This window comes from Typopeltis vanoorti, chromosome 22, assembly GCF_054136105.1.
Source record: "Typopeltis vanoorti isolate ZY-2024b chromosome 22, IOZ_Tvanoo_1.0, whole genome shotgun sequence".
NCBI classification, from domain to species: domain Eukaryota; kingdom Metazoa; phylum Arthropoda; class Arachnida; order Uropygi; family Thelyphonidae; genus Typopeltis; species Typopeltis vanoorti.
In genome coordinates this window covers 80,514,774-80,528,773 of record NC_143570.1, presented here as the reverse complement: position 1 = coordinate 80,528,773, position 14,000 = coordinate 80,514,774, and the positions used below count along the sequence as shown (strand labels likewise).

The following is a 14,000-nucleotide window of genomic DNA, read 5'->3' as shown; positions in this document are numbered from 1 at the left end:
TCAACTAGTTGTCTTAAAGTGAAAATTTGATCCCTACAATTTCTATTTGGCCTGAATCCAGCTTGTTATTCACCAAGCTTCTGTTCTACAAATTTTTGTAGCTGCTTCTCAAGTATACTTGTGGAAATCTTACCAGGAACACTCATTAGGGAAATATGCCTGTAATTTTCAGTTTTAACTTGTTAAATTTTAGTTTTATTTCCCTTTTTACAGATTGGCACAATCAGAGTTCTACTCCAATTATCTGGAATTTGACTAGGCCTTCTGAATTTTGCAGCAGAGCTACTATAAAACTTTCATACCTCTATATTTACAGTGCAGATAATGTATATCCTTATCTAATACAGCATCACCTCATACACCATCAAATGTTCTTGAACATCTCTGGTTGAATACCATCTACTCCAGCTGCCTTTTTACATTTCAGGTTTTTGATGGCTTTTTCTACTTTAAGTATATATATATATATATATATATGTGTGTGTGTGTGTGTGTGTTTCCTGACTGCATTCCTGTTCAGTGTTTTCTACCACCATGCTAACACTGTTTCCTTTAGCAATCTTTAAATGTAATTATTCCAGACATCAAGAATATCTTTATCTTCAGTTTTCATGTCACCTTTATCATCTCTGAATCCCGTTACAGTAGTCTTTCCTCCATTTCTAAGCTTTTTCAATCCTCCAGAATATTTTGCCATTTTCTTGATATTTATTTTCTATGTTCTTACCCAGTCTATTTTGGAACCAGATAATGGATAAACCATATACAGTGGAGCCTTGGTTGTTGAACATAATTAGTTTCTAAAGGCTGTTCGGGAACCGATTTGTTTGAAAACTAAAATCATTTTCCCAGAAGAATTAATGTAAAATGGATTAATCCATTCCAGAATCCCAGATGATTGCTTATTTAAACTTTATAACAGTACTTCATTCATAAAATCTTACACAAAAAGAATAAACACAATAAATAGATAAAATATAGACGAAAATTTAACTTCACTTTAACTATACAGAGGAGAGTTATAATTTATGAAATAACAACAGAACACAAAGAAAATCAAGAAAATGTACTGCAAATTCAAGCAGGTGTCTGCACTGAGCGGAGGCTGCCATGTAATTGACGCTCTCTCACCTTGCATCTCAGCCCACTGAGAATGTGGTTGCTGGTTTGCCTATTCAGGAACCGAGATTCTGTTCGGAAACCGGTGCGTTTTTTGTCTGGAAAATATGTTCGGGAACTGATTTGTTCGAGATGAGAGTCATTCGACAACCGAGGTTCCACTGTAATAAGAACAGAAATTAAGTATGCACTTATTATCAGTTCTGTTCTTTTTTATCCAGAGCTACTAACTCAGTATGTGTGCTTTCAGTGGAATCAGAAGCGTAAATAAGTTACATTTTTCAATTTTCTATTTTAAAATTCGTACACATTACTTCAACCTTTCAAGAAATCGAGGTTTAGTACTGAACATTAAAGCTACTCGTCTTTTCCTAATCACTCAGACCAAAACAGGAGATATAATTCTAAATAATAACTATTTGTAAATAATAACAATGATGTCAATATAGCACATTTCTCCAATTCTAAAAATGAGCTACTTTGCTAGCTCTATCTCTTTTCAGTGATGCTCATTATGTTGCACTTCAATTCTTCTGAAAACCTCTATAACTCATCAGTAACAATGATACCCTATGGATGGAGAGCCAGGTCTACATCATACCTAGGATGCAAAGAAATGAAGCTGAGCTAAGTGGTCTAATATGGAGGAGACAGGACTTATAGTCCTTTTTCAGGACAAGTCCTGTCACAGGCATAAGGCAACTCTAATGTCAAGGTTGGCAACTGAGTTGCTTAGCTTGCACTACTTAATATTCACCATTTCTATATAATTTATATCGCTGAAATGATACAGCTCTTTCTTCGATAATTACTATTAACCGAGAGTTGACTAGTGAAAAATACAACTTTCTGACATTGGATTGCTTTATTAGTGAATGGAGATTTTGCTCTCTTGAGTTTTCAATCGCCAGAGCTGTTGAGCTTCTGGCGATTGATGTTTTTCAGGATGACCTTTACCAGAGCAGCTGCAGTGAATGCTTTTCCCCAGGATAGGAGCAGTTCTGCTTGGTGGTAAGGAAAGCCTGTCACTGAGTAAAACCATCGCTGAATAGTTTAATGATCCTTTTTGTCACTTATTGCGGATCACCCAGTTTTTGGAGAAGACCCTTTACTTATACAATGGTCTCTGAAGAGAAACAAAGAAACAATAGTTCAAAACAGCTGTCACGTCAGTCAAACCTTTATGAAATGCACTAACAAAATGCAAATACAGTGGTACCTCGACTTACGAACTTAATTCGTTTCTGACCACGGTTCGTATCTCAAAAAGTATGTATCTCGAAACCCAATTTTCCATTATATCTTATGGGAAATCAATTAATCTGTTCCCAGATTCAAAAATCCAAAAACTATTCTCAACTAAATGAAGAAAATGCAAAGAAATGGAGGAGTGAGAAGGAGCATTTTTACACCATAAATATACATTTTGTATACCATTACATATTAATTTTTATTTATGAAATCTTTGGTCTTACATGAGTAATATGAAAATCATCTTCCATTATATTGTAAAAAAAAATCAATTTTCTGCTGGCTGGTTTTGTGGTTCAGAAGTTTGATTTGTTGTCATCAGTTGTTTCTTTTTGTCTCTTAGGTGAGGGAGGTTTAAAAAACCTATCCAACGTTGACTGAATCTGTTGCCTCCTTAATACCCCCTTCTAAAGTGATTAATGACATTGTCATTGATTTGGATGCCACTTGTTAACCAGTTCCTGCAATTCGCCCCAGTGCTGCAAAGATTTTTTTTACGTCACTTGTTAGAATTGCTCCTTTTTGTTGCTGTCTTCTTCGTCCTCTGAAGACATTTGCTTTTCCTCCTCATCCCTTTCTTTTTCCTGCTCTTTCTTAACTCCTGTAGCACTTCAGTGGTCAGCTCAACGTTGTGCTCCCATATGTCTCCTTCATCAACTTCCAAATGCATAGTCTTGTGCAGGAAGACAACTGTATCTACAATGTCAATTTTGCTTTCAGGTCCTTCCAATGCAGTTCCTCGGACACAGTCAGGACATAACTTTTTCCAGGTGATTTTAGAGTTTTCACAGAAACATCTTCCCATGCCTGACTAATAAGATGCAAACAATGAAGAATATTGAAGTGATTCTTCCAGAATTCCCTGAGGGTTAATTCCTCTGTCAGTGATAACTTCAAAACTTCTTTGGAAAAGAGCTTTGGTATAAAGCTTTTTGAAGTTGGAAATAGCATTGATCCATTGGTTGTAGGAGTGGTGTGGTATTAGGAGGCAAGAACTTAATTTTGATGAAATCAAACTCTTCATCCAAATCTTCTTCCAACTGTGGTGGATGTGCTGGAGCATTGCCCATTATAAGAAGAACTTTCTCAGGCAGACCCTTTTCTTGTAGATACTGTTTCACTATGGGAGCAAAGACCTCTGTCATCCACTCACAGAAGAATTGCCTTTTACCCAGGCTCTGCTGTTACCTCTCCACATAATGCTGAGTTTGTGCCTGTTAACTTTCTGCTTTTTAAAGACTAGGATTTTCAGAGTGGTAAACCAACAGGTTTTATCCTCAGACCACCACTGTTAATGGTACAAAAAAGCAAAGTTAGTCTGTCTTTCATTGGCTTGTGTCCTGGCAATGTCATTTCCTCCTTAATGATGAACGTTCTCTTAGGCATTTTCTTCCAGAAAAGCCCAGTTTCATCGCAGTTGAAAACTTTTTCTGGTCTGTAACCTTCTGACTCCATCAGTTTCTGAAATTCCTTCACGAACCTTTCAGCGGCTTCTTTGTCAACACTAGCACCTTCTCTATGTCTAACAACACTATGGATACTGGTTCTATAATTTCATCCTTTGCTAGCTTTAAACTCTTTGCCGATGTCTTTGCTACTGCTAGTGGATGGCAAGTTCTGCGAAAGATCTTTGTAAATGGTTTGAGCTTGTAAACAGATCATGTTTTGAGATACACTATCTCCTTTCAGTTGTGTCATTAATCCACACGAGTAGTAAAGTTTCCATTTCTTCCATAACTTTATTTCTTCAAGATGACATGATAGATACTCCTTTGGCCACATCCAGTTCCTTATAAAAATCTGCTTTCTTGACAATTGCAGCTTTGGACAAGTCATACTACTTGCACAGATCACTTTGCCTGACTCCTTTCTCATATTTTTCCACCATCTCTTTCTTAATTTCTATTATAATTTTCTTCTTCTCTTCTTTCTTAGTTTTCTTTAGGCCCCATGTTGAAAATAATATGCTGATCAGTGAAATTACACTTATCCGGTAGATTATTCAGAAAATAAACATGAAGCTACAATAAAACACGTCACTTATAAAAAGAAATACATACAGTACACATAATAAATACAAACCTAAAAAAATATTCACAAAGTGTATTGTTTGTTTACACAAATACCAAAATAGATACACAAAAGAGCAAATACGTACAGCGTTCATTGTATTTCCGATAAATATGACGTCGTAACAACAATCGTTACACTAGAGACGGTTCAGCACATGCTCAGCTAAACGTGTATAAAAGAGTTTAAAAAAAGTATAATGTAAAACAGGCTTTAGTTCATTTGAAAAGAAAAGCATCATGGTTCACATCTCGAGGTCAAAATGGGATATGAAAAAAAGCCACTTGCCAAGCAAAAAAAATCTCTTTTTCACCTCTTTATTCACATGACCCTTGTACTCCAGGGATGACCTCAACAATTCTCCTGCATCTGTTAGGTAGGCTCCTCTGATCAGCTTATACATCTCAATCATATCACCCCTCCTCCTCCTATTTGCCAAGCTCTGAAGACAACATTCCCTCAATCTGTCCTCATATTCAATATTCCAGATTCTCAAGAGAGCCTTAGTTATTCACCTCTGTACTCTCTCCAATGTTTCCCTATCACCGATATATAGCCAAGCAGTGGCGGCTCGTGGCTTGAAATCGTGGGGTGCTGCAACTTTCAAAATATACATACACACTGTAAGTATAGTGTATACACTGTACTTACAGTGTATAGGAATAGAATGTGATGGATGCTGTACATTCAGGGAGGGCACACAAGACAGAAGGGGGAGGTGAATATTGCTAACAATTGAAGAGCAATTAAAATCATGGTAAAAATCTCAATGGGTGGTGTGAGTTTAAAGGTTTAAAGTTCAGAGGACAAAATACATAAATGGATGCTGCTACAAGCCAAAGTTGTCTGAAGAGGACTGTGAACTGGGGACATATAAACCTTAAGGATAGAAGGCTATCATTATTGAGGATTTAAACTATAGAAGTATATGCCTGAAATAGGAGAAGGCATGCAAAACAAGGGGAAGAAAATTTATAGATTACTGAAAGATAACTTCAGTAGAGTGGAAACAAGACAGATGCCACTTGAGCACTGAATAAGAGATATTTAACAGCAACAATGTCTGAGTGTATCCCAAAGGTGAAAAGGCTAAATAAAGTAGGAATCAAATGGATGAATGAAGAGATTAAACAGAACAATATGCAAATTGCTTTATGGAGGCAGCACAGGATAAGGATAAATATCAGTTGCATGAGAGGTACAAAAAACAGTTAAGGGAAGTGACTCAGTTGGTAAGGACAGCATAAGTGCAGCATGAGCAGAAATTAGCCAATGAAGCCAGGAAAAATCCTAGAAGGAGTTTTGATATAAGGAAAACAGAAGAAAGAATGATTGTAGGAGCATGATGCTAGCAGATTAAAATGGTAGACTGATAACTGCAGTAGAAAATATAGTGTAAGGTATTTAATGAGAAATTTATCAAAGCATTTCATCATTATGAGGAGAAGGGAGTAACAGTATTTTCTCCACAATATGAGAGGAATTAAGTAAGCTTCATGTTAGCAAGATAATAGGGCTTGACAACATATCAATGCATTCTTAAAAGAATGGTCTAGGGAGATAATGGCCCCATACCCGTTTAGCAAGAATCTTAAAAAAAGGACAATTCCCAAAGGAGAAGAAAGAGGGCAAAATTGTTGCACTTCACAGACAGGGTGATAAGACTTGGGGTTACAACTATAGGTTAATCTCCATTGAGGTTAAGGTGTTGAAGAGAGGTTAGCAAGGGCTAGGATTCAGAACTGATTGATAATAGCAACATCTTCTGTAATGGGTTTGTTAAAGGGAGGTGATATTTTATCTGTTTGTGTACTACAACAAAGTGAGGAGGAGCCTATATAGCAATAATGTGCAAGCACGCAACAATTAAAAACTAATCTTTATTATGTAGAATAGTGAAGGCAAGTGATTGCAAATGTATCAGTGAAGAAAGACAAATGCAAACAAACTAGAGTGACTTTTTTATTGTATTTTTATGAAGATATTAAGTAACGCAGGTGGGGAAATGAAGGTGAGCATATATTCAATGTTTGGTTTAAAATATAAGAAACCATCAAACCACAGACTAATTGCCATCACCTCAGTCCTCTCTAAAATAATGGAGAACATCATCAAGAGACAGCTTCTCCACTACTTAGAGGCACCAATTAATCAGTGATTGCCATTTTAGTTCCACATCTGACCTCTTAGTTTACATTACCAACCACTGGATAAGTGCCATGTAAAGGTTCAGAGAAACTTGTGCTGTTACTCTTGACATATCCAGAGCTTTTGCCTATGTCTAGCACTGAAGCTTGCTAAACAAATTACCATCCTCTGGTCTCTCTGCCACCCTATGCAAATGGGTAGCCAGCTTTCACCATTTGTTATCGGTGTCCCATAGCAGATGGTTCCCTCTCTTCGAGCTTCAACACCAATGTAGGAGTGTCCCAAGTCTCTGTCTCTATTACCTTCTCTCTTTCTCATGTATATATAAATGACTTACTTTCCATTCATCCTACTCATTTGACATACCATACAGTACTCTGACATCCCAAGCTTCAAGATCATCTAAAGTCAGTGCCACTGTTCTTACATCCTTCAATGGGGCGAGGACAACCTGATCATGTTCAATGCAACATAAATACAGTTTTGCCTCTTCTCTTGCAAAAGGGATCTCAGCTCACTTATTCATATCTTCAGTAATATACAAATCATCAAACAATATCATCTCTCTCTCTGCTTGGGGGTACCATTTACCTCCAGTCTTTCCTAGCATAAACACATTACATCAATAGTTTCCTCAGCATCTAAAAAACTAGACATACTCTTTCATTCAAGATGTTATTTTACACCTGACCAACTCTTAACCATATACAAATCCCAAACCAGTTCCATGCCTAGAATACTGCTCATGTTTGGGGTGGTGCATCTGAGGCTCTCCTAAAAATTCTTGACACTGTCCAGAGGAAAGCAATTCAGCTTGCAGATGATCCCGCTCTTAAAGATTCACTTCAGCTTCCATATGACTGATGCAATGTCTCAGCACTGTGTCTATTCTACAAGTACTTTCATGGTCAGTACTCCACTGAACTGACACCTACCATTCCTCCACTTTCTGCTACATTCTGCTAATATGAGAGCAGCAACTGTCCAGCTTCCCTCTTAGTGTACAATTGCAAACACAGTGGACCTTCTTCTCCTCTTCCTCTTTTATTCTTCTAGAACAACCTTCTTCATGATGTTTTGCAAACAACTTCTACCTTAGTAGAACCTTCTGTGGGACCATAGGCACAAATAAGTCTAATTGTCCAGTTCCCCATTCTGATATTTGCCCACATCACTCTACTTGAAACTGCCTGTCATTCAAGAAGATTAAAATCAAGGAAGACTCGTTTTCATTCATTATAATTGCCTATATATAACATTTTGTATTTATTGCTCTGAAAGATCTTACCAGTTTTTTTGTCTTTTTTGTTTCAGTCACCCCTGGTCAATCTGGTACTTATCTAATTCCTCAGCTAGCTCCATTTCTTTGCTATTCAGGCATCTTATGTTGATAGTACATTGATGTTGGGTGTGTTTTAGGATTTGTTCCAGTAGCTGATTTTTGCTGTATGCCCTGATTCCCTGGCAAGAACAACGGGGGCCTTGTTTAACTGGGTGACACCCTAGCCAGCACGAAATTCTTTCATGTTGTACCATCATGTTATGTTGTGGTTTAAGCCAATAAGAATACAATTTGGTCGGCCAAATCCCAAATTGTCAGCCCATCCTTGATCATTCAGTATCCAGGTAGATACCTAACAGGGTGCACTATGAAAAGGTGAGGATTGGACATTATGTCAGAAACCTTGGTCAGTTATCACATTCCTTTAAAGGCTATGTGGAGGTCTTCTCTCAGTTATACAGGCTTTGACCATTAAGCAATGGAAATTTTGAAGTTTCAAATTTTAAAGGCATAAACTTCAACAGGCAATCAGAATCTTATTTTTTTTTTAGTACAGAATCTTTGAATGAAAGTTCAAAAAGGGAGTTTCAAAAATGCTCAGCTCCATACTATGAAATTTTAAAAGATCTTTCAAGCAAATGTAAACAAACCCAGATTGCTTCTGTTTTAAAGAGAGCAAAAGATACATGAAATTGAGATGCTGCCGAAGAAAGTTCAAAAGGTAAAGATATTTGGCAACAGAGAAAATGCTCTCATTTAATTGTTGTTAGCAGAGCAACAATGAAGAAGATTAAATTAAAGTATATTATCTGACATTTTTGTATCAAAGTTTGCAAGACATTTATTAAGTGTCTGAGAGTATAAAAAAATGAAACAGTGTGTTTTTGGAACTTAACTCCCCTTGTTTTTGTACTGATTCTTAGTCCTGTATAACATGGATTTGCAACGCATAAGATTTTATGAGAACCTCAGCACCGTGTTATAGGAGGGTTAGCTGTATTTTCCTTCTAGTAGATAGACTAAATTCAGCATTACTTATAGAAGTCATAGTAGATTTGAAAGAAAAAAAAATCTTATTTTATTTATTTTTTGAAGCTGTCTATAAAATCTTGGGGGATTTCAAAAATTACTAATTAAATTTACTTTAGGACACAGCATTTTGCTTGATGATTTCATAAAACTCACCTTGCAAGAATTAAGTTCATGTTTGGATTATTAGTGCCAGGGCCAGTAGGACTCCACTTAATAGTATAAATTTCTTTATTGTGGGCTTGAAGATCATGTACACATGTGTCCTGTTTCATACTCCATATCTAGAATAAATAGTTATGATGTAAAATCATAATAAATCAAAAATAAATAATGAAGCTCATAATATAATTAGAAAGAAAGCACAGTAAAATTTAAAAGCAAAATTATGCCAACACAGAAATGAAACAAACATTGCAAAGATTTTTGTTACTTCTGATTTAGGTCTTGTAAAAACCTTCAGACCAGCTAATATTTTTAGAGTGATATGGTCTATGCTATTATCAACGAGCAATCAAAAGACAGGAGGGAGAATGGGTAAGTGAAATGTGTGAGAATGATAACAATAAGAAAACTAGGAAACATATAAACAGAATTATTTAAATAATGAATTATTTAAATTAAGGGATATTACATCCCATATTGTTTCACAGCCGAATAAGAAACTCAGAGTTTCATGCTGAATATAGAAATTATATATAAAGTTTGGCGAGTCCAAGAGTAAGCAAATACCTGGTTAGTGCAACACTGGGGCAACTCATAGTAAGGGTGGAGCAAGCTCCATTCACTGATCTTGGTATTTTCCCATAATGTGAAACACCAGAATTCGTTGGTGATATCTTTAGCTTTCGGAGCCAATTTCTTTTCATACTCAGACTTAGTTTTCCATACAACTGTTGTGAGTTTTCTGGCCTGCTGCTTATAATTTTTGTAATGGATATCATCCTTATTATCAATGTCTTGCTTGATAAGACATTCCATTTGACTTCTAGTCTATTTATTCTTCGAACTCTCAGGTCACAGTCTGATATTGCATCACTTATGTATTTTTTTAAATGCTTCCCATGCATTGTCAATATTTAGTAATTTAGTATTTAGAAATTATGAATATTATTATTATTATTATTATTGAAAGATCTCCATGGAGTCAGGGACTCATCGAGGGAGGCCGCATACTACACGCACCAGCCATCATACTTGTTCTTGATTTTTGATTTCATTCACACTGCTTATATACATATCTGCAATCCATTCCAATCATGTACCACTCTATGAGAGAAAAGTCTAGATTTCACTCACCCCCTTTTTTAGCAGTATTCATTCTCAGCTTCCAAGGATGCCCTCTTGTCCTTTCCCCACCCTCCATAACAACAAAAAAACAAATTTCATCAATTGAAAACCTGTATAACCCTATTAGAAGTTTGCAAGTCTCAATCATCCCCTCTTTCTCCTGTTTGCTAGTGTCTGCAGTATACAAATTCTCAGTCTGTCTTCATAATTAGTATTCTGTAATCCTGATATTATATTTTTTTATTTTATATTATATTTTATTTGAGTACAAAAAAGACTGTTTTTAACACTCTCCTTTGCACTCGCTCTTCACTGTATCAGAATCACAACAGAAACCAGACCTGTGCACAGTAGTCCAAATGAGTCTTATCAAAGCTTTGTAAAGAGGCAAAACGACATCCTTATCTTTACATGTCAATGTTCATTTCAGCATTGCAATTATCTTTTGAGCTGCATTTGCAATCTTTCCTGTATGGTCCCTGAACTTCAACTTCCTATCTGCTAACACTTCAAGATTCCTAGCCTGATCAGTTTCTTCTAGCATAATCCCACTAATATAATATAATATCCATTGGAAAGCTAATTATGTCAAAGTGAATGCCTTTACATTTACTGACATCCATTTTCTCATCCCCACAATTCCAGCCTATTCACATCATTCTTCTACTGCATATCAGCAACATTCCTGATCTCCATATCTATCTTTGTATCATGATCATCAGCAAATAGCTGTATGCCACATGTCAAATCCTTCCCAGTTAATGAAGGTACAGTTGAGTTCAATCTGTACATTAATGTATGTACAGATTGAACTCAACGGTAACGTTATTATAGAATGTGAGCAAGTTACACAAACATGACCTTCCCTTAGTAAATCCACGCTGTTCATTGCAAAGTATTGTTTCTCTATCAATCCATTTCTCTATATGAACCATAACCAACTTTTTCAAAATCATCACCACTACTATAGAGCTACTGACAGGTCGAATAGCCAGATACACCAGTCTTTCAACCACCCTTGTGAAAAGGTGGTGCAAAGCTTCATCCAGTGCTGAGTTTCTTCATCTAGTGAAGAGGTAGCAGTGAGCTACCATGTAAGCAACACTGAGTTGCATAAACCAGGTTGATAGCTTTCAGCAAAATGGGCACTTAGTAGTACAACTTCTTCTGCATCTGTCACCCTCACACCATCTGCATTCAGTAGAGTTATTCTTTTCTATATATTCTTTCTTTTACTTGCAGCATATTGATAGAATTCTTTGGTGATATCTTTAGCTTTCGGAGCCAATTTCTTTTCATACTCAGACTTAGTTTTCCATACAACTGTTGTGAGTTTTCTGGTCTGCTGCTTATAATTTTTGTAATGGATATCATCCTTATTATGAATGTCTTGCTTGATAAGATTACACATCCATTTGACTTCTAGTCTATTTATTCTTCGAACTCTCAGGCCACATTCTGATATTGCATCACTTATGTATTTCTTTAAATGCTTCCCATGCATTGTCAATATTCTTCTCATCCAGCAACTGATACCATTGCACTGAAAGTATACTCCTCAGTTGGTCATAATTTTCTGCTTTGTAGAAAATTATATGAAATACTTTGTAGTTCGGCATGTAATCTTTCTTGAATGGAAGATTCATAAACTTAGGCAGTTCCCAAGTGAGTACAACATGACCACTGTCATGAACAGAAGGCAGAATAGCTATGCCATTAAATGAAACACCTTCTCACACTATAATCAAATCTAACACTCTTTGATCTAGCGTTCCTCCTGTCACATGCTGATTGAGAAAGTTGTCTTGCAACATTTTCATTCTACTCATGAGATTTTACTGCTACCCAATCAATGTTTGGATAATCAAAGTCCCCCATTATGATTACTCTTTTCACATCCATCATCTTTATTTGGTGATGCATTTCTCCATCATCATTTCTCCAACACCCCATGATGCATTTGATCTTGTTAGATTCCACCTCCCGGCAGACAGCTTCAAACTCACTGCCACATGAAAAACTGTTACTAGTATTACAATCATAGGTCTCCACTGTAACTGGATTCAGATAACTGATATCATCATCAGCATGCCCCCTTTCTCTCCTATCCTATCTATTTTTCCTAAAAATACTGTACCCTTTACAACTGACACAGTTAATATGTCTGATTCTGATAGCCGGGGCTCACTAATGTCTATAATCTGAGATCCCAACATACCCATGGCAACAAACTCTACTTTTGTTTCTGAATATGGAAATAAATATATCAGAAATCTCAGAAACACACAAAAAATTATGAACTGGCTGAAGGAAATGAAAGCAAAAGAGAGATATGTTTTATTGTCACCACAAGATGAAGTTACATCTAATATCACATACATTACATCTAATGTATGTGTGTGTGAGAGTGTCATATAGAATTATACCTATTAAAAGACGATCGAAAGATTACATCCTGAATATATGCAATCTCAAGTGACTCGGAAGGAGAAATCAATGAATTCTATCAGGAAATTCATGACAAGGACATCTTCCATGATATATTACTAACTGCAAAGATTAGAATGACAAGATAGTGAAAGAGAACATAGATATAGTTCTTCTCTGTTTAGGCTGGGAGAAAAGAATCAATGAGGTTACCAATCAATCAAGTTCTGAAAGAAAAATGGAACATGTATTATGAATGCATGCCACCTGAATGGATTTAGTGACAAGCCATCGTAAGACTAGAGGATGGTCAGACAGAGGTAGACAGATGGCTACATGTGAGTGTGAGTAGTTTCATGGTTCACAACTGTGAAACCAATTCTAACAGTCACAGACAGCTTACCAAGAGGTACAGTGAAGAAAGGCCACAGGCTACAACTACAGTGAGTGACCAGTATCTCAGATTATCTGTTCACTGAAACAGGAGTGCAACTTCAAATCAGCTAGGATCTGACTAGTGTCAGCAACAGGAACAATGGTATCTGCTTACCAAGAGGTACAGTGAAGAAAGGCCACAGGCTACAACTACAGTGAGTGACCAGTATTTCAGATTATCTGTTCACTGAAACAGGAGTGCAACTTCAAATCAGCTATGATCTGACTAGTGTCAGCAACAGGAACAATGGTATCTGCTTCCACTGGGCAGAAGAGGTCAGGAAAGTGGTCTAGCAGCTGCATGCCACTATCCCAATACCAGAGGAGAGAATGTTTGAAATGGGCCAGATTCCATGTCAACTGGACTCAAAACCAATGCAGGGTTGGCATTGTTTACAGACAAATTCCGATTTGCTCAACAAAGCGATACAAGGCATGCTCTGATCCAGATAGGAACATGTTATCATCCTCTAATATCTATGAAAGAGACACTCATTGTGGAAATAATGCAATGGTTTGGGGAGGCATGTCGTTGGGGTGGACATATTATTCTGTATGGGCTTCCCTATCTTGGTTGACATCTCAAAAAGCATTATGAAAATACACAATTATCAAATAGAGGAAAAAACATTCAACTTTTTTTTTTTATATAAGCTTATCAGGGATACAGCACAAAATATGCAATGAAAATTACACATACTTCTGAAATGATATATAGACTTGGTCTATTGGAACAAATTTCGCTAAATTCTTATCAGTTGCCTTCTGTTTTCCAGATACGATATAAATATAAAATATCTGCAAAAGGTATTTTATAAAATAGGAAAAAAAGAGGATTTTTTTTATGTTGGGTCTATACACAAGAGGTGGTTGATCAACTCATAGTACGTTAGTACTGTATATGGGTAGTTGGGAAAGGAGAAACTATAGAAAACAGTCATTGCAGTTC

General features: G+C 36.4%; 1 protein-coding gene across 5 annotated transcripts in view; it reads right to left on the bottom strand.

Moving 5' to 3' along the window:
- Positions 1 to 14,000, bottom strand: part of ebi (transducin beta like ebi) — a 253,321-nt gene that overhangs the window by 36,618 nt on the left and 202,703 nt on the right. For all 5 annotated transcript variants that reach the window (XM_090412349.1, XM_090412345.1, XM_090412347.1 and 2 more), the window contains one exon: positions 9,056 to 9,183. In XM_090412349.1, coding sequence (XP_090268475.1) covers positions 9,056 to 9,183 — 128 coding nt within the window. The remainder of the gene's footprint in view (positions 1 to 9,055; positions 9,184 to 14,000) is intronic.